Below are 19,877 nucleotides of genomic sequence, written 5' to 3' on the forward strand. Positions count from 1 at the left end.
CGAGAATGAAAATGGTTTGCGACTTTAAAACTTTTGCAGTTTTGAAAGAAGTGACAACTGAAGTAGGTTTTTCCATGATGGAGGCAGACTGCTTTTCATGGTTGTTTAACAAGCGTATGTTCATGTACATGTTCATGTACCAAGAATGGAATCAGGTAAGACATAACCTCGCTTTACATCGTTATCTCAAAGTTTCAGAGATTAAATAATGAACATTTGGCTTTTCATAACTTTCGGTTAGTGTGTTCCCCTACAATTACCCCTTAAAATCGCCTTACAATAACTTAGCTGTCGTCTGGGTACCATGCCCTCTTTGTTATTATTACTAGTAATATGTAAATTATTCATGTATCGATTTTATTGGCTTTTCCCCTCTCTCAATTTTCGTTCCCAGTCTCTGAGTGGTTGTTTTCTTATAACTGAATATTCAGTGTTTAAATGCCAACTTTGGACGCGTCAGCACGTGCCCGACGTGCGGCACGCAAGGAAAAACGAAAGAGTTTCCCGCGTGTTGTTTCATCATCATTTTCTACTCCGGCCGGAGATCGCGCGCAAGCTGCAGAGCCAGCGTGGGTTGGGCAGCTGATCATTTTGGACAGGGAATCGCATCGTTAGCTTGGGCTGAAAGGTAAGTGTTCAAATATTACGAATATGATCCCGATTATTTCATGATATATGAGGCTTTACAGTTCCGTTTTGTACGTGTGCCTGTGTGTATGTGCAAATCATGTACATGTACATGTACATATTTGCAGAAGCAGGGGAATTTTGTGTGGGTACATATGCAGGCCATGAGTTAACATATGGCTGATGCGGTACACTGCCACTGAGATCCTGAGACCTACTACTCCCATAAGTTTGCAATCTATCCAAGCAGGACGATTGACATGTATGATGTAGCCCATTTGCATTAAGGATTTCTCTTCTGTCAACCTTCAGAATTCGCAGTAGTTGTGGAAATCAGATGTGTCAGACAGATTTTGTGGGTGAAAACTGTGGGTTCTAAATCGTCGGACATGTTTGTGAAACTATAGCAAATCTAGCTACATAATTGAAAAAAGTTGTTTTTAGATGAGAATGAGGTGTAACCTTTAAGAATTCGTGTAATTCACAGGATCTTGTTGGATTTGGAACAGGTTAGAGATAATTATTATCAAAACGTAAATTGTGAACCTTTTTTTGTTATTTTTGACTGAATAAATTTTTTTATACATTAATAATAATTTTTATTCCTCTATGCAAAACTGACTGGCCATCACTTTAATAAATCTTGTAATTGATAGCAGGATATAAGAATTTTAAATGGCATCTAATTATATTTTTACCTTTTTCCTCTGAAAAAAATGAAGGAAAAAATATGGCAAAATCATATCTTTTATCTGATTGTAAAACCATATCAATAATTCCACAGTGTCCTATACACGTTTGTAATCTGAACAAGTTTTTCTGTACAGTTTTATATTTCAGGAGTAATTTCAAATTCGGCACAATTTTATTCTAAGACACTTCAATTTATCCCACTAATAATGTCTGTTTTGACAATATTAACGCAGACAACCTTCAGAATTTATTCAAGGACGGTTGGGATCAGCAAGGCTGCGACCTTTTTTTTTAATAAACAGAGCCTCAAGGTTGTAAGTGCATAATAACTGCTACACAAATAAATTGTCGGTGCTGACCTGAATATGACAAGAGACTGGACTTGTACGGATTGCTGGATGCCCCATAGTTTTGCTATTGAACACACTTCAGGGTCCGGTGAACTTGTTATTGCATGTAACTATGGAATATGTGGTTAGCCCTTTGCCAATGTAAGCTGTGAAGCATGACGTGTGTAGTGCTTTCTAAAGTCGTGAAAATAAAAATTACTTTCGGAAAAGTATGTACTGGAACATTTTTTCTGCATCAGTGTTAAATTTGGAAGCGAAGACAGCATCACATCATGTGCGGAATTTGGGCCATTTTCGGCTGCGACCAGGACTTGTCCAAGCAGTACAAGAGCGCCCTCAAGATCGCGCACCGTGGCCCGGACTCCTTCCGGATTGAGAACATCAACCACTTTGTCAACTGTTGCCTGGCCTTCCACCGATTGGTCATCGTGGACGATGTATATGGCATGCAGCCAATGAGGATCCGAAGCCATCCCCACATCTACGTCCTGTACAATGGGGAGATTTACAACTACCGCACAGTTAGTACCAGAGCCAACTAATAAAGAAGCACTCTTTGAAAGCCCCCGTACCAAAACTGATCTCTGATTTGTGACAAAGTGAACTTGTACTTGGTTACAAATCCTACAAATCACCTTATTTGCACGGAAAGTAGCGCTTCAGCACACAACAGGTTGAATCTAGCGGTATGGCTGCTCCGTATTAACTTAAGATTCATTAATACCTCAGACAGTTTCCCTATTTAGTAATGCACAATGTGACCATGTATTAACATTTCATAATGCCCGCTGAGATTTGATAATGCTCCCTGCATGAAAAAAAAAAATGCTTCGACACCTAGACACAAGAGAGTCTAATCCACCCCTATTGGGACTGGGACTGGAAATCTATCATATATTGACTTCTTTGACTCTGATTGAAAAAAAAGTTATTTATGAATGGGAATAAATATGTACTTGGCTCAGGAGAATGAATGCTGATAATACCCTTTCCTGTGGCTGTCATACATTAAGCAAGGTGAATTTAGTGTCGTCAACAACTACATTTTTATATTGGCAGTTGCTTTACAACAAACCTGCTTCAGCTTGAAATTTCTGCTAAGTCTGAACAGTGCCAAAGTTCATCGAGCTGAATAGAAAAGCATTGCTTTGTGATTTCCTTCCAAGCAATAATAAGCAGAGAGCCAGTCTCGAGTAAAAAGCTTTGTGTGACATTTTAACCGGTATTTTGCTCTTTGCTAAGCACATACATTCTGTGTTCAGCAGATGAACAAAATCGGTTTCAGATCTTCAGGGTAAAGGGGTAACTTGAGAACTGTGCATTGACCTCTGGTTGCATAAACGGGGCAATATTTAGCACTTCAGGTCATATTTCTCACAGGTGCAGAAGCAGTTTGACTTCCAGTACCTCACAGAGTGCGACGGGGAGGCCATTATTCACCTGTATGCCCAGGGAGGGGCGGAGTATGCCGCCTCCATGCTGGATGGTGTCTTTGCATTCTGTTTGCTGGACACAGCTGCCAAGAAGGTGAGCCAAATAGCACAAGTCCGCCCTATTTAAGGCTGTAGCTAATTTCCTCATTCGTTCATCTGAGAATTTTTGACTGATAACGATCATGGGAGTTGCTCAGTTCATTTGCAGTGGTGGCATTGTCAAGACCACTTAAGACAATTCCAACACCAGCGAAAGCCCTCAAGGTCTGAATTCATGTCACAAGCTATTCAAAGGACCTGCAATAGAAGCATCCCGGTGTCGTTGTTCTTGTGATTGTCCTATGTATTTTGAATGGGGAAGACTTAGACCTAGCCCTAACTACAAGCTTAGGAAGTAGCTATTCACTTCCAAATGAAATCTTAAGGAAGACACAACAGCAGGATTAAGATTAATTTTTTTTGAAATCGTCATTCTTCAGGTGTTTCTGGGAAGAGACACGTTCGGCATTCGACCCATGTTCAGACTGCTTAAAGATGATGGTCTCCTTGCCCTGTGTTCAGAGGCCAAAGGTCAGCATTTCGAATTCAACTGGTCTGGGATTTATTCAACTGTAGGAACTTATTATTGACTTCTTGATCCTTACTGGTCAAACAAGTATTTGACCCATGTACTCGTCAGACCAGCTCAGGAACGATGATGGCTCAGCTTTTCAAATGCCCCATGCCCCAAGTCAAAAAAATAGGGGAGTCATTGGTCCCCCCACTTGTTCACAGGAGTATGGCAACTCAGCAGTTATGGCCTAAGGCCATGACCTGCTAGAACTCATACATGGCTATAACTTACACATCCAAGGGAAGTGGCTATGGCTATCAGTCGGTGGCTTCATAGGTGCATGTGTTGTTTTTAGCCACAACCGTGAATGTTGGACACAGCCCTACTGTGGTCATTTAATTAGTGTATTAACTAACCAGAAATTTGATAGTTGTCGCGTGGTTGAAAAGTTTGCATTATTCTTTCCTGTCTGATGCAAACAGGTCTCCTCGGCTTGGCCCACGGAGACAAAGACCATGAAATCGACATCATCCCTTTTCCGCCAGGACACGTCGAGTGCTACGACCTTGCCTCTACAGGCAAAGTAACGCTGACAGAGCGCGTTCAATTCCACAGTGTTGGGGACAAGCCCAAGTGGTCCGACCTCCCAGTGGCTGTGCAGCCAAGTGGTATAAAGCTAACTGCTGTTTCATGTCTGATTTTCTGATGACAAATGAATGATTGATGATGGAAAAAGTTTGATCAAATTTACATTTAGGTCCTATTTTGAAAGCACCGGACATTATCACCAAAATCATATTTATATCACATGGTTTGCGAGGAATTTTTATTTTACACAAAAAAGACAAATTTTAGAACAAGAAGTTTTTGTTCATTTTTTGCACTGAAAGTTTTTGTGACTGTTCATATCTTGAAGCTGACGATATCCATGAGAACATTCGACTCTTACTCACTGACGCTGTGCGGAAACGACTGATGACCCACCGTCACATTGGATGTCTTCTGTCTGGTGAGTTGCATGGGAGTTTGGCAGGGGTCAACTTTTTTTAGAGGGGGGCAGGATGGGTATTCAAGGGCACTATTGTCTGAGGGAGGCACACACGTGGTTTGTGTACTGGCTGAAATATCTTCTCTGCCTTGTAATTAAAATAACTTGACATCAGAACTCCAGTTGAGTCACTTTCGGAGTCATTGAAAATCAATTTTGGCTTCTCTAAACCTCTTTGCCATTTCTAGGTGGTCTTGATTCAAGCCTGATAGCTGCCCTCGTGGTCAAGCTGGCCAAGGAATCTGGCATCCATTATCCTATCCAGACCTACTCTATTGGTATGGAGGGAAGTCCTGATATAATGGCTGCCAGAAAGGTACCAGTCTTCTTCTTTTTTTTTTTGGCATATCTTTCGCCGGTTCTAGAGTTCTGGGGGGTCATTATGATCTGCCTCAACCCACTTCACCAATCCGGTTCGTAAAGTGTGACGTCACTTCATTTTAAACCACGCCCACTGCACATGCGATGCACATGGAGTTACATGCATTGATTGCTGTTTACATGGAACCATGGAACCGGAAGTTAACGTGCAATTTCAGCGATTGTCCAATGGGAGCCTGCAAATCGTTGCGTGTCCGCCTTTGTGACGAAGTGTCACAGTTGTTGCTTTGCCATGCATTCAGAAATCTTACAGGGCAACGTCTAACTCATCACAGCATACTAATGGATTTTACGCATTGACATCGCAGTGAGGCTTTCAGAAATCAGGGTTAATGGTGATAAAATGGACAAATGAACACTTGTTATCCCACAGCCATCTTATTTATTTCCACTAGCTGAATTTTATCCTGCAGCATTAAGCTCTGTTCTAGACGCTTGGCAAACATTCTTCTACTGCTAAACTTTACTCCAAGGCCTGCTGAAAAATAGTTGCAGAAGCCGGACACCTTTTGACTATCCAAAATATTGATTGCAAACCTTAAAGCCCTACGTACAAATAGGGTTGAGGAATTCTTTGTCAATCTGCATACAGCTCATTAGGCTAAAAACGTTTGGTTGGGTTTCTGTCTTGCGGAATTTGTTCTTTTTATAAAGTGCCTTTTGCCAATTTACTGACCACACCTTCCTCTCGCCCTGTTTTTGGACGTAGGTGGCAGCACACATTGGTAGCGAACACCACGAAGTGTCCTTCACTCCAGAAGAAGGGATAGCTGCCCTGGAGGAGGTCATCTATTCCTTGGAAAGCTACGACATCACTACAGTCCGAGCCTCAGTTGGTGAGTTGCGTGTATGTCTTGTACGCAAACAGTGCCCCTAAACGGTGCCCAGTCCTCCAAGAATGCTTGTCAATTATCATTATGGCACGTTTCCCCTTATTTCCCAAGAATAATAATCCTGGTCATAACTGTGGTGCCGTAATTGAAGATGTGAAGACATCCAGGTGGGTACGTGAACAACTCTCCGGGCCATCTGCGCAGATCTTTTGACCCGGCAACCGTTTAGAAACATACCTGATAAATATACTTCTCACAGGTATGTATCTGGTGTCTCGGTACATCCGCAAGGAGACGGACAGGGTGGTGATTTTCTCCGGTGAGGGCTCGGACGAGTTGGCCCAAGGATACATCTACTTCCACCAGCAGCCATCTGCTGAGGAAGGTGATGCAGAGAGCTGCAGGCTCCTCAAGGATTTGTACCTCTATGATGTGCTACGGGCTGACCGTACAACTGCTGCTCACGGGTGAGAATGTTTACTCGTTCTTATTTTTTGGGAGGTTTCAAAATGTTTGTTCTCTTGGTTGTTAACCCCTTCATACCAGGAGCCGTCCACAGCTGCGGCTTTGTGTGAGGATTAGTGCATACCACACATACGGTCTATTCACCATGCAGCTGCTGGTTCAGTGGGGCCTGCTGCTGGCATATGATGCAAGATATGGGGTGGAGAGTCCCCCCCCCCTTTTTGTTTTGGTCATTGTTTGATCAGAATCTCAGGAATTCTTTACAGGGGCGATGTGTTAGCTAACAGTAGTCTAGAGTGTGTATAGAGATTGGACATGGGGGGTACCCCTCCGCCCCATATCGTGCACGGTATCGTTGCTGGACAGAGCTTTGCGTACTGGGCATACCACAGCCCAGCAGTCACGGTCAAAGAAATCCCAGCATGAAGGGATTAAAACCATCTCTTCTGAGGAACCTTTTCATATACCTTTGTTCTTCACCATTGGCTTCTAGGATTTGTAGTATTTTGCAAGATTTAAACTAGGCAAATTGAGCCTGACCACTTTTAGCTTACATTTTTAGGGGTGCCTCTTTCAGCTTTTATTTGGATGTGCACCATAGCCAGCATTTGCATTCCAGAGAAGATTTCCTTTGGATCATTCAGGAAAATTTGAACCAAATTGTTGGGATGTCGGTTAGTCGTTGAAACATACTGAGTCCTCACAGTATTCATGCAATGTGTGACGGCTCCTAAAATTACTGAACAAGGTTGTACGAATGCGCCTATGTTTACCTAGTACCCTCATTCTCTCCAGCCTTGAGCTTCGCGTACCTTTCCTGGACCACCACTTGACCTCCTACTACCTCTCCCTCCCTGCCGACATGCGGTGCCCCCAGCAGGGCATCGAAAAGTATCTCCTGCGCAAGGCCTTCGACGGCCTGGGCCTCCTTCCTGCCGAGATTCTCTGGCGTCCCAAGGAGGCCTTCAGCGATGGTGTGTCGTCGTTGAAGAAGTCCTGGTTTCAGAGCCTGAAAGAGTTCATTGAACAAGAGGTGCGTGCTGGTTAGACATCAATCGGACAAGTTGCTCGTTGAGGCTGGAGTATTTTCCCTTCAACTCCATCATACTTTTTTACTCTTTACAGAAATAGGAGCACCTAGTCTCTTCCTTTTGCTAAGGATCCTTAGCACCAAAACACCTTTTTAATGAAAAAGCTAGAAAACTGGAAGGGTTTCTCTCTGACTAGATAAAATAGATGGCAAACAATTTGCAAATCTTTCGAAGGGCATTCGCCCCACTCACATTTCAACTTCCTTTTTCTGAGATCATCAAGCACCCATGTGACATGATATTGTCTGAGCTGTAACACCATCCTTAATCTTTTAAAATCCTCTTAAACCGCCGGGTAGATTTTGATAGACCTGGGTTCGGAATTGTTGTTCGCACCCTCTCATTTTCACACTGCCACTTTCTGCCACTCTGTCTGCCCCCCCCCAGTGTTTATGCTACCACCGCACAGGATCTAAAGACAATTAATGTCAACTAATGACTTACTACTCTCTTGGCCTGCCCAGGTGGACGACTCCATGCTGGAAACCTCTCCCAAGTTGTTCCCCTTCAACCCACCCAAGACCAAAGAGGCCTTCTACTATCGGCAGATCTTTGAGAAGCATTTTGAGAGCCACTCCAAGTGGATCCCATACACCTGGATGCCAAAATGGTGTGGATACGCAGACGACCCGTCGGCCCGCTCCCTCAAACACTACAAGGAATCTGACGTAGACGAACAGAAGGAGGCCATCAAAGCCTAAACCTGGTTGGTGATCTCCTACTGACCTTTAATATGAAATTTTTAATTGGTAGATCCTCCCACTCTCTCGAATTGCTTCAGTAAGTTAAGTTGCAGTTGATGCAACATTAACGCAGTGGTCCAAGTTTTCTTTCTGTTTGACAGAATCAGCTAAACATTCGCCATACGTATTCAGGTTTAAGTCTTTTGATGTTTTGGGTCTCCAAGTTTTAAAATAAATGACTGAACAACAGATTACATCCATTTTTGATTGGAAGTTACTTCACATTTCGAAATTGTAAATAACATGTCAGGATGTACGGCATACATGTATTCTTTTATTCCATTATTTGAGCAAATATTAGGGCCTATTTAGGTCTGTGAAATTGCACAGTGAATAATATTTCTCAGTCATTTTAAAAAAAAAACCAAGTTGTATTTGTAAGTTGAAGAAATGGTCACAGTACAGTATGATAAACTGTATATTATCCATAAACTTGTTCTTTTCCAATCTCCATCCTGATCTATGGAAGTTATTGCCAATAATACATTTTTACTCATTCATTCTTGTGGCCAAAGATCTTTTGAAGCCACAGTTTGAAGGAAGAGGTTGAACTATCTTTGCATGAAAGTCTTGGTGCTAATTTAGAGAGCTTTTTGGTGTGGGTGATTTAGTTTTGTGTCCTTATATCTTTTATGTTTTGAAGAGTTTAGAAACTGTTGGACCTCAATGGCCAGTTCTACGGAGCCCGTAAGACTGCATCTGAATTACTTGGCTATGACTTGAAATTACGCACAACTCTGTTGGAACTGGCCTTGATCACTACCATAGACTCATGTAATTTCAGGCTGTAGCCAAGTAATTCAGACACGGCTGTGTATTTGCAAGATTTGCCATTATGTAGTTTACGAAAACGGGTCACCAGCAGCATAAAAAAAGGCCCGGTGAAATTATCGCTCTTCACTGCTGATTGGCTGTGTCTCAACAGATCTCAGAAGGTGCTGTTCCAGTGTCATAGAAGGGGTACACATGAGTTAAATGTCAACATTCCCAGATCCCAGGATTTAGCCTGGATGGCCCTAGCTTAGAACATAATTTATGCTTACATCTCTTGAGGACGAAACGATTACATGTACATGTTTATATCTCGACAACAACCCAGTGCATATCTCTTGTTTTACCTCTAAGGGCACTCACTCGTTGCAAGTGCCTGCAGTAGCCCCTTCTGCTGGTCTAAAACGACACAGTATTACAATACATGTATATATCTTTGGTTCTTTTAACTTGCCTTGTTATTTTTAACACTTTCACCTTAATATTATTTTTCCGTATGTTTGAAAGTCATATTTACCTCTTGAGGTGCCTATCTCTGTGGCCCCAAAACAATCATGGGTTCAAACTTCAAATTTTCTCTCATCTGTCCATAGTCTTTGCATACATATGTGGACTTGGATTATTGAAATATAAAGAGGTACTCTAAGTTGTTCAAAAGTCCTTTGGCATTAGCCTCAGGACCTGGGTGGAGAAATGGATAACAAGTGCCACTAGTTATTCTATTAAATAGAAACATTGAATTCTTTTTGACCCAAAAGGACCGAAATAAAAGTCCAAACTGAAAAGATATCATTGTTTTCGTTCATATGCACCAAATGTGGATGTGCACTAAAATGTAGTGCATTTAGTAAGCGCTGAAGTTGCCCACCGCATTTTTGTTTTTAGTGATCGTTGGGATCCAGACAAGTTGTTTTTCTGAGAGATGTGGTGGAGTTGAACGTCAGTGGGATAAGTTTTAAGAACGTTTTTGATTTACAGTAGACAGGCAAGATGACAGAAACAAGATCGATGTCGACAGAGAGGTCACCTTTTTAATGAGTATACAAAAGTTTGAATATTACATTTACTATAACAAGATATAAAGTTTACATACATGAATACATACAAAAGTTTGAGTATTACATTTACTATAACAAGATATAAAGTTTACATACATGAATACATACAAAAGTTTGAATATTAAATTGACTACAACAGGATATAAAGTTTACATACATGAATACATACAAAAGTTTGAATATTAAATTGACTATTACAGGATATAAAGTTTACATACATGAATGCATACAAAAGTTTGAATATTAAATTGACTATAACAGAATATAACATTTACATACATGAATGCATACAAAAGTTTGAATATTAAATTGATATAACATTGATATAACATTTACATACATGAATCCATACAAAAGTTTGAATATTGAATCTACTATAACAGAATATAACATTTACATACATGAATGCATACAAAAGTTTGAATATTAAATTGACTATAACAGAATATAACATTTACATACATGAATGCATACAAAAGTTTGAATATTAAATTGGCTATAACAGGATATAAAGTTTACATACATGAATGCATACAAAAAGTTGAATATTAAATTGGCTATAACAGGATATTAAGTTTACATACATGAATGCATGCAAAAGTTTGAATATTAAATTGACTATAACAGGATATAACATTTACATACATGAATACATGCAAAAGTTTGAATATTAAATTGACTATAACAGAATATAACATTTACATACATGAATGCATACAAAAGTTTGAATATTAAATTGACTATAACAGAATATAACATTCGTACATGAATGCATACAAAAGTTTGAATATTACAGGTACTGGACTCTGCTTTTGTCATTCCTACAAAATCCAACAAATCCAATCTAGCAGGGTTAGGATTTAGCTACGCCTGGACTGCTTCCTTCCTCCAAACTTTTTCTACCCGCTTTTGTGAATCCAGTCCCTTGGCGTATTGTTTGCACTCTGCCAGATGGGGCGCTTGTGTCCTCGTCCCACTTGGGCAGCCATGCGTAGGGAATCCACCGGGCATGGCCCGGGAAGCGCTTCTCGAAGATCTGGCGGTAATAGAAGGCCTCCTTGGTCTTGGGTGGATTGAAGGGAAACAACTCCTCAGCGCATCTGAATTCAGTATCATCGACCTGGTTGGAGAGCACAAAGAAAATTATTTGGGGCTCCAGCAACCCAGTGCCAGCCTTAAAATGATAAGCAACCAATTCCATATTTTTCTTTACCCCAAACAATCTCTTCCAGCTCTAAAAGTATATTTCTGGAAGCAATGGGCAACAATTATTTAGTTGCCATTAAAAGTGTTTTTAAAAAGGCAGCAGAACAGGCACTTTGAAAGGAAAGTGTAAGATGGAATAGTTGAGGGGTTGTGCATATACCTGACCATGTAGGAAACTTAAAACCATTTCTACTTAAAAACTTAGCGAAGTAAACTCCTCAAATGACTGAACTAGGATTCACTTTCTCGTTGGCGAACTCAGTCAGACTGTCCAACCAGGATTTCTTCCTGGAAGACACGCCTTCGCCAAACCCTTCTTTCTGACGCCACAAGATTTTCGGGGGAAGGAGTCCAGTTCCGTCGAAGGCCTTACGCAGGAGGTACTTCTCAATTCCCAACTTAGGGCACCTTGCCTCGGCTGGGAGTGAGAGGTAGTAAGAAGTAAAGTGATGGTCCAAGAACGGTACACGGAGCTCTAATCTAGAGGGTAAAAAGGAAGGGGTAAAAAGGAAGAACCCAGATCGTACAAGGACCAGTGGTTCACTATAGGAAGTCTGTAGGATTGTATCTAGATATATCTCCACACAAACAAGATGAAAGAAGTATAGCGGTCCTCGTAAGTTGAGCTATTTGATTCTCTTTATCGGATAGTGCTATTCGAAAATGAGTAGCAGTGATCACAGCACTGACTTCATACCCGTGAGCTGCAGTCATCCGGTCAGCTCTCAGAACATCATATAGGTACAGGTCTTTGAGGAGGCGTCTACCCTCCTCGTCCCCTTCCTTGGCTGACGGTTGCTGATGGAAATAGAGGTATCCTTGGGTCAACTCGTCCGAACCCTCCCCGGAGAAGATCACTACCCGGTCTGTTTGTTCACGGATGTAGCGGGATATTAGATACATGCCTGTCGTTGGACACAATTTCTAATTAAAACGGTGGTAAAGACGGCAATGTTGTCACTTCTCAATCACAAAATCCAATCACAAGAGCCTCATTTATTTCTCATAAATTTATAGAAGGCAGCGGTGTACGCACACACGGCAGGTCTGACCGTATTGACGTCGTAACTCTCCAGGGAATAGATGACGTCTTCCAAGATGGCCGTGCCTTCATCGGGGCAGAAGGGAACCTCGTGGTGCTCACTGCCAATGTGCTTCGCCACCTAAGTGGGATTTGAAACCTGAACTTCAGATTCCAGCCTCAGTACATATAGTTGGAGAACTCACAGTTTATCCCACCTGAACTTCCCACATTAAATCCATCAAAGCCAAAGTTCCCCCCCCCCCACCCGCCATGTTGCTGGAAATGGCCTGGGCGAGGACCCCCCCTGTACCCTTGAACATCGGCTCTATGAAAATTATTTTGACTATAAAAATCTTAGTGACTTTACAGTCATTTCTGTTATGACTGCTCGTGAGACTTGAACAACCCTATATTGCCTTATGCAAGCGATGAAAATTTGGAAAGTATAAAGGCACTTGTAAGTCACACTGAAATTGCAGAAAATATGAGATTTTGTATTGGCTCGGAATACGGGCGGTTAACAATAGTGCGCCTCCAAGAGTTTGCAACGCGTTGGCCAGTGACAAATGCGCGAAATCTGTCGACCATTTCCAAACACGCATTGGGTCGCCTACGCATTGCAAGCTCTTGGAGGCGCGCTATTGTGAAACGCCAATATTTTTGGGCTCGACCATGGAAGACTTGAACTGTTAGGACCTGTCGGGCCGCTCGCGTGTCCGAGCTGCCGTCCACACCGATAGTATACGTCTGCAGAGGGTACTGAATATCGGCTTCTCTGGCCAGTTTCACCACTAGCGCTGCGACTAAACTCGAGTCAAGTCCACCTGAGAAATATTTTTTGAAAAGGGACCGCACAGTTACGTATAAATTTAACATGCACGTTGATTACATCTCAAAGAAAATTTGTGAGAATTATAACGACTAATGCAAGCTGAAAATTTAAATATCTTGACTAAACAGACCTGTCTCTGCGGAGTTGGCTTGAATTTTTAACAGGATAGCAGACTTCAAGTGAATTTAAGTGAAATACAAGATCTGGGCTCGTCTAGTTTAAACTTTCAGTTGAACGTCCAAATCATACCTTGATCTTTTCCATACTTTTAAGTGAGACAGGTTTGCGGTAACACCATCGAATAATACTATCTCTTTATGTGAGAGTGTGGTTCTGAGGAGAGCCAGTTGTTCTCTACGTTTCGAACAGCGTTCTCTGTTCGTCATTAGAAGACCACTGGTTCTTCTCAGAACCACACTCTCACATAAAGAAACACGGGTAGTATTATTCCATGGTGCTACCGCAAACCTGTCTCACTTATTGATTTTTCCACCATGCAAACCCTCGCGTCTCATTCCATACTTTTCTCTTTTCAAAATCTTGAACTTGTATCCAAACGCCGCTGTAATTGTTAAAACAATTCAGGTTGATGACAAATGGGGGAATTAATTTCACAGAGAAACACGCAGTCCAGACTTACGGGTTTTTTGGTCAAAATAATACCTGATAAGAGGCACCCAAGCGGCCGGTGTGACACGAGCCGTTTCTTAACCGCGTCAGTGAACAGAATCCGAATGTTTGCATACATGTCCTCTCCTGTGTAGGAAAAGCATTCAACAAAATCTGATAGTTATGTGTATTCCACTAATCAGCTTAATCTTACTAAAGCTGTTCAAGGATAGGTCAGACAGTTGAGAACAATAAGCCCTAAAAAAGTCGAAAAAATCTCTGTAAATGCAACGATAAAAAACTCACTCTAAAAAAGAGCGAGTCTCACTCCAAAACCACTCCAAAAGAGCGAAAACCACTCCAAACAAGTGAAATTTCCACTCTGCTCAGTAGCGAGTGATGTTCACTCTTTTGGAGTGGCTTCCACTCTTTTGGAGTGGTTTTGGAGTAAGATTCGCTCTTTTTTGGAGTGAGTTTTTCATCGTGGAAGTATAAGGGACCCATTCTTTTTGAGAGTGAAGTTTTCACTCCTTTGCCAGACTCCCCTCCAATTCTTAATAAACATAAAACAGTTGTCTGCTTTTTGATACCATGGGGTTGGATGGCCAGTGGGATATCGGACCATTTCGGTTTCCTCTCAATGCTATGAAACTGTGTGAACTGGCGCAGTGTTACTTTGCCAGAGGGGGTCAAGTCGTAACTTTCCAAGTATCCCGGTAGAAATGGAACAGTCTCCTCCTTGTGGTTGTTGTCTGCTTGCTCCAACTCCAAGATTCCTGCAGTCATCGAAAACGAGGCCAAAATTTTACCAGTATATCATTTCCCACCGACTCCACAATCTACGGCACACTTCACAGCATTGAGCTCTACTAGTTCACATGACTCATCCGTAGGCTTTGGGCATCATTTGAATATTTGTTTAATTAATGCTGACCTTTGGCCTCGGAGCAGATGGCAAGAAAGCTGTCCTCTCTACACAGTTTGAACATCGGCCGGACACCGTGGGTATCACGCCCAAGGAATACCTGCATACCAGAGAAACGCGCAGACTGCATCGGTAGCAATTAGGTGACCGAAAGCTTCAGGAGTTTTCTCTCTCATAAAACAGAATATTGATGAATTAATTAATATACTCAAATTTTTTGCTCAACTATTTCAATTAAAGATGTGTCCAAAATGTTTTAAACGAGTTTCATTCCAATTTTATTCTTTTATTTTAAGACCAACGAACTTATAACCTTATATCCCATATAAAATAAGGATTACCCCCCCCCCCGAATGTTCGAGTTGTTGATCAAACCCATTCCAGCTGAAGAAGGATGCGTCTGATATTCCTTTCTTTCATTCTCTTTTACCTTTCTCTTTCTAACATTCAACTTGGATAATCTTTTGTTATGATGATTTCCACCCAAAAGGTTACTTTTATTTACAAATAATTCTTTTTCATTCACCTTCTTGGCAGCCGTGTCCAGCAAACAGAATGCAAAGACACCATCCAGCATGGAGGCGGCATACTCCGCCCCTCCCTGGGCATACAGGTGAATAATGGCCTCCCCGTCGCACTCTGTGAGGTACTGGAAGTCAAACTGCTTCTGCAGCTGTGTAAACCAAGTTGGCGGGGTCACTGTGTGCTATCCGATTCGTAAGTGATTTCGTCACAAACGCCGACGCGCCACGATTTGCAGAATCGCTGAAGTTGCGCGTTAACTTCCGGTTCCATGTAAACGGCGATCAATGCATGTAACCCGATGTACAGTACAGGCGTGCAGTGGGACGTTGGGTTTAAACCGAAGTGACCTCGCACTTACGAACCGGATAGACTAACCTGATAAGTGTGATGGCACGGCACTAACGCGAATTCTTCAGCATGACGCGCGCGTGCATTTTGGCCTGCTAGAGACATTTAGCCCTGCAGTTTTACGCCACTTGATTGATCCCAACAACTTAGGGTATTGGCGTGGTGATGCTCGCCACAATATTCTTGTGATTTAGTCTGTCATTAAACGGTAGTTTATGCGTATGTTCTTTGTCCTTTGTAAAACATCTGTTGAGATTGTCAAATGAAAAACAAAACAAACTTTCACTTTCTTTTCAAAACATTAATAAAAAAAAATAAATAAACGAAATAAACTTTCACAATTCTCTTTGAAACATTATCAGTCTAATATAAAAGTTCAAATGATATCGTCTTTACCAGGCGGAAGTTATAAATTTCTCCGTTGTAAAGAAGCCAGATGTGGGGATAGGCGCGGACCCTCATTGGCTGCTCGCCAAACACGTCATCCATGATAGCCAATCGGTGAAAGGCCAGACAGCAACTCTTGAAATGCATGATGTTCTCCATGCGTGAGGAGTCTGGTCCACGGTGCGCGATCTTCCAGGCGTTGTGGTACAGTTCGGACACATTTCCATCGCTTCCAAAAACCGCCCAGATGCCGCACATATTTCGATGCCTTCCTTTCAACCTGCAGTCATCCATCACAACATTGTCTACAAATTACAAACAACATAATTTTCATTTATCTTGTTGACCTGTATCTAGTTTATTTGACTTCAGGGGCACACTTCTGAGTTACCTGAAAACACAGACAGTTGGGGAGGTTGCGCGGTTGTTTTCAATGCTAGGATAACACAGTGTTGGTCCAGACTGATTTAGGTCCGATAAATATTGAGATTTCACTTGGGCATTCCCACAGCTATATGATGAAAGGCCACGTATACTAGTACTTCGTCATGCATGAAACACCAAACATAAATGAGATTCTGCCGCGATTGGGCCGTAAGGCTTATAACTGTGCGAAATACACGACGCCGTTCAAACTGCAATCGAGCCTAAAATTGGCTGCTCATGCTGGGGGTGGGGGCGTGGGCCAAATTAAAAAAAACGGGCAAAATGTTGTCTAGGGAAAATGAGGGAAAGGACACTACTAGTTTTGGTTTCCCTTCTTCCACGGCCAATTTCACGGAGCAGGTAGTTTCTGGCGAGATTTGCAATCAAGTTTCGGGAAATGCCTACTACACCCCAAATAAGTAACTTGCAGTAGGCCTGTAGACATTTGCGATGACCATAGTAACGCCATCACTGGTTATTTGCAATGGTTCTTTTAATGCCAGTAAACCCTGTGGCAGATATTGTATACGGAACCACTGTTCCGTAACGGTCACTTCTGAACAAAACCCAACACACAGCGTATCATTCAAAGTTACCATCGGGAGTGTCCAATGGAATATCAGTGGATTTGTCTTTGAAGATAAGGTTCGCCTTGAGGCACTGATTGGCTGTTAGACCCACCAGTAGATGGGTTATCGAGGGATCTGGAGGGGTATACATGGGTTTAGGTCCACATTCACTCTTGGGTGGTAAAGTAGATCCACGTAACGGTTGGTTTCCATAAAGGTATACAAACCCTATTGTTTGAGTGTCGCAGGATGTTAACAGAGCCCACAGCTCAGAAACAATCGAGCAATTATAAGTCACAGGCTGTAAATCCTATAGTATTGGTAAGAGGAGATGGCTGGGACATCTGTATTTGCAGTGATTGCAGACACTTTCTTGTGTGGGAGTAAATAATATCCTCTCATCACATCCCCTTCAAGCATCAGTACGGCTTCAGACCTAAACATTCTACAGATATGGCCCTCATTGAACTGGTTGACAAGGGGACTGGTGCTTTCAGCAATAAACATTATGCTGCCGGTGTTTTCACTGATCGTTCTAAAGCTTTGGACACTATTAATCATTCTATTCTTCTTTCAAAACTCGACTGCTACGACATCAAAGGTCTCCCTCTCCAATGGTTCACTGATTACTTGTCCTATAGATACCAGTATACATCCGTCAAGAACCACAACTAGGACCGTCTCAACGTCCAGCACGGTGTGCCTCGAGGTTCTACTCTTGGACCCTTCATTTTTCTGCTTCATGTAAATGGCATCCGTTGCTCCTCCTCGCTGCTAAATTTCACCCTTGCTGATTACACTACAATCCTTTGCATGAGTGACAGTATTCCTTCCTTATTCGACACTCAGAATTCTGAACTAAAGTTTATTTCTTTGTTTAAAGCAAATAAACTTTCCTTGAACCTTACCAAAACAAATTTCTCATTCTTTGTAACAGATTCCCTTTTTCTCAAGATACAGCACTGCCAATCCTTAAGATTGATGGTACTTCTAGAAACAAGGTCTCATCTGCTAAATTTCTTGGGGTCATCAATCAAAATCTTCTCTGTGACAGAGTGACGGATATACATGTACATTCAACGAACTGGTGAACACGGTTTAATCTGTCCACAAAAAGTAACAAATTGACTTTAAATAGTTATAAATTACCAACAACGGCAATTTGTTTATCTAATTAAATTTCAGCAATCATAACTAATCACACAATAACAAACAATTGACTGGGTAGAACACATCAACCTTGTCTTTGGTTGTATATCTACCTAACCTATTCCAAAATATCCCTCTTTAATTGACTGGACTCCTCTTGAAATGACCGCCCTTAAACGTATCTTACAATAACAGCCTCTGCCCAGGCAAGGCCGCTTGCTGTCAATGCCTTCCTCTCTTCTCCTGCTGGCTGGTTCTTGATCTTTCTTAGCAGACTCGCAGGATCCATGTACATGTAACATATTTTTTCAGTTCATACCACAAGGAGTGCTTAGCTGTCAACCTGTCTGTCGGGTTAACCGAATCCACATGCTTGGTGGCATATCAGGTGACTACCTCCTCAGGCTTTACTTCTGGCTCTTTATCATCTAGTGTTGTCGAGATCGGTAGATTTGGCCACGTGTGGCTGTCTAGGCACAAGATTTCAGGACCAATCAACCAATTCTGGTTGGTCAGCAGCTCATCAGCGGTTTGTATCCTCGTGATAAGTCTGCCGGATTCAGCTCGGTTTCCATGTGGCGCCACTGATTAGGACTTGACCAGTTCCGGATGACGGCTACTCTGTTCGCCACAATGGTGTGGAAACGCTTCTCTTCATTGTTGATGTATGGAAGCACAAGCCTTCTTGATCACTGCATCCAGCCTCACTGAGAGTGTCGCAGCCGTCGGCTCAAGCCCTCGTATCGTAACCCTTTTTAGAGGTGCTAGACGTGACTTTGACAACAGCAGACACGAGTGACCGTGGCCTCCAGAATTCTCCGCACGAAGGTAAGTTGTAGCCAAGTAAGCTGCCTTCAGTGAATCAGAAAAATGATGTAACTGATACATGAGGCCATCTTTAAACTCGTAGAGCTTGATACGCCGATTTAGGCTATCTGCAGCTGCTCGAGTTTGTCCAAGTCCTGTATCCAACGTTGCCAGTCGTCCCTGTGTCGTTACGGCAGTGCTTCGTCCCAACTTAGCTTCTTCCTGCTTAAGTCTTGAACAGTGTTCCTGGCTAACAGCATGAAGGGAGTAGCAAACCATGCAAGTCACAGATGGAGGATACAATACTCAGTAACCCTCTCCTTGCCAACGGTTTCTCCTTTGGACTAGTTCGATACGCAAAACAATTTGCCTGGACGTCCCGCTGCCTATCCAAGGCTCTCTGTGTTGGAAGCGCTTCATAATTTAGGTCTAGCTTTCTGACGCCCACAGCTCTTTCTTCAATCTTGAGAAATAGACTCAAGGACTCGGGGGCTGTTGCTCAACCACTTTGTTAGTTGAAAGACACCTAGGGACAGAAGCTATCGTAACTCTCGTTATACTTAGATAGCCTCATCTTCATTGTCTTGTGAAACTAATCAAACTTACGTAGAAATTACAAATGACGCAACTGATTGTGTCGAGATGGAAATCTTGACGGTTGTCCTCTGCTGCATGCCATAAAGCAAACAAGCAGCAACTGGGACTCCATGTCCCATTCAAAGGAAACACTATACATCTTGGCATTCCGGAGACACTCTGACTTGGTGGCACATGGTTCGAATATCTTCCACAGCCACTTGCTCTCGTCGGATGCACAGGAGTACGCCCAATAACTTGTTCGCCAGGTCTGACACGCTGATTGTCTGCGTGTTCAAGGACTGACGAAAGTGTTTAGAGGCACAGTCGAAGACTATCCGCAACTTCCCTTGTTTTATACCCGAATCAAGTACCGGATGATGTGGTAGACACCATGTGGTTGTATCTGATGTGCAGTTATCTCTTGCAACCACTTCGGCATTTCCAT

General features: G+C 42.3%; 2 protein-coding genes across 2 annotated transcripts; one reads left to right on the forward strand and one right to left on the reverse strand.

Moving 5' to 3' along the window:
• Positions 1-479: 479 nt before the first annotated feature.
• On the forward strand, positions 480-9,775 carry LOC110976769 (asparagine synthetase [glutamine-hydrolyzing]-like). The gene is made up of 11 exons (XM_022230338.2): positions 480-628; positions 1,910-2,191; positions 3,051-3,197; positions 3,583-3,673; positions 4,139-4,324; positions 4,573-4,665; positions 4,893-5,020; positions 5,795-5,921; positions 6,178-6,385; positions 7,179-7,416; positions 7,939-9,775. Exons 2-11 carry the CDS (start codon positions 1,943-1,945, stop codon positions 8,173-8,175), a joined length of 1,704 nt encoding a protein of 567 aa, XP_022086030.2. The 5' UTR covers positions 480-628; positions 1,910-1,942; the 3' UTR covers positions 8,176-9,775.
• Positions 9,776-10,547: 772 nt separating this feature from the next.
• LOC110976124 (asparagine synthetase [glutamine-hydrolyzing]-like) lies at positions 10,548-16,295 on the reverse strand. Its single transcript, XM_087148089.1, has 10 exons — positions 15,912-16,295; positions 15,169-15,315; positions 14,652-14,742; positions 14,308-14,493; positions 13,772-13,861; positions 12,973-13,100; positions 12,289-12,415; positions 11,950-12,157; positions 11,495-11,732; positions 10,548-11,166 (listed from the first exon to the last, which is right to left on the reverse strand). The coding sequence occupies exons 1-10, from the start codon at positions 16,194-16,196 to the stop codon at positions 10,900-10,902; spliced, it is 1,767 nt and encodes a 588-aa protein (XP_087004215.1). The 5' UTR covers positions 16,197-16,295; the 3' UTR covers positions 10,548-10,899.
• Positions 16,296-19,877: the final 3,582 nt, after the last annotated feature.

The sequence above is a fragment of the Acanthaster planci genome, linkage group LG17 (assembly GCF_054643075.1).
Source record: "Acanthaster planci isolate LZ-2023a linkage group LG17, COTS_SCS, whole genome shotgun sequence".
In the NCBI taxonomy this organism is placed as follows: Eukaryota; Metazoa; Echinodermata; class Asteroidea; order Valvatida; family Acanthasteridae; genus Acanthaster; species Acanthaster planci.

Excerpts from the sequence above, each read along its gene's own strand:
- LOC110976769 (XM_022230338.2), top strand. The coding sequence starts at position 1,943 with ATGTGCGGAATTTGGGCCATTTTCGGCTGCGACCAGGACTTGTCCAAG. Across the intron at positions 5,021-5,794 it reads ATATAATGGCTGCCAGAAAG|GTGGCAGCACACATTGGTAG; the intron begins GTACCAGTCTTC and ends TTTTGGACGTAG. Across the intron at positions 7,417-7,938 it reads AAGAGTTCATTGAACAAGAG|GTGGACGACTCCATGCTGGA; the intron begins GTGCGTGCTGGT and ends TGGCCTGCCCAG.
- LOC110976124 (XM_087148089.1), bottom strand. The coding sequence starts at position 16,196 with ATGGATGACTGCAGGTTGAAAGGAAGGCATCGAAATATGTGCGGCATC. Across the intron at positions 14,494-14,651 it reads CATCTGCTCCGAGGCCAAAG|GAATCTTGGAGTTGGAGCAA; the intron begins GTCAGCATTAAT and ends CGATGACTGCAG. Across the intron at positions 13,862-14,307 it reads ACTGGCCATCCAACCCCATG|AGGACATGTATGCAAACATT; the intron begins GTATCAAAAAGC and ends CCTACACAGGAG.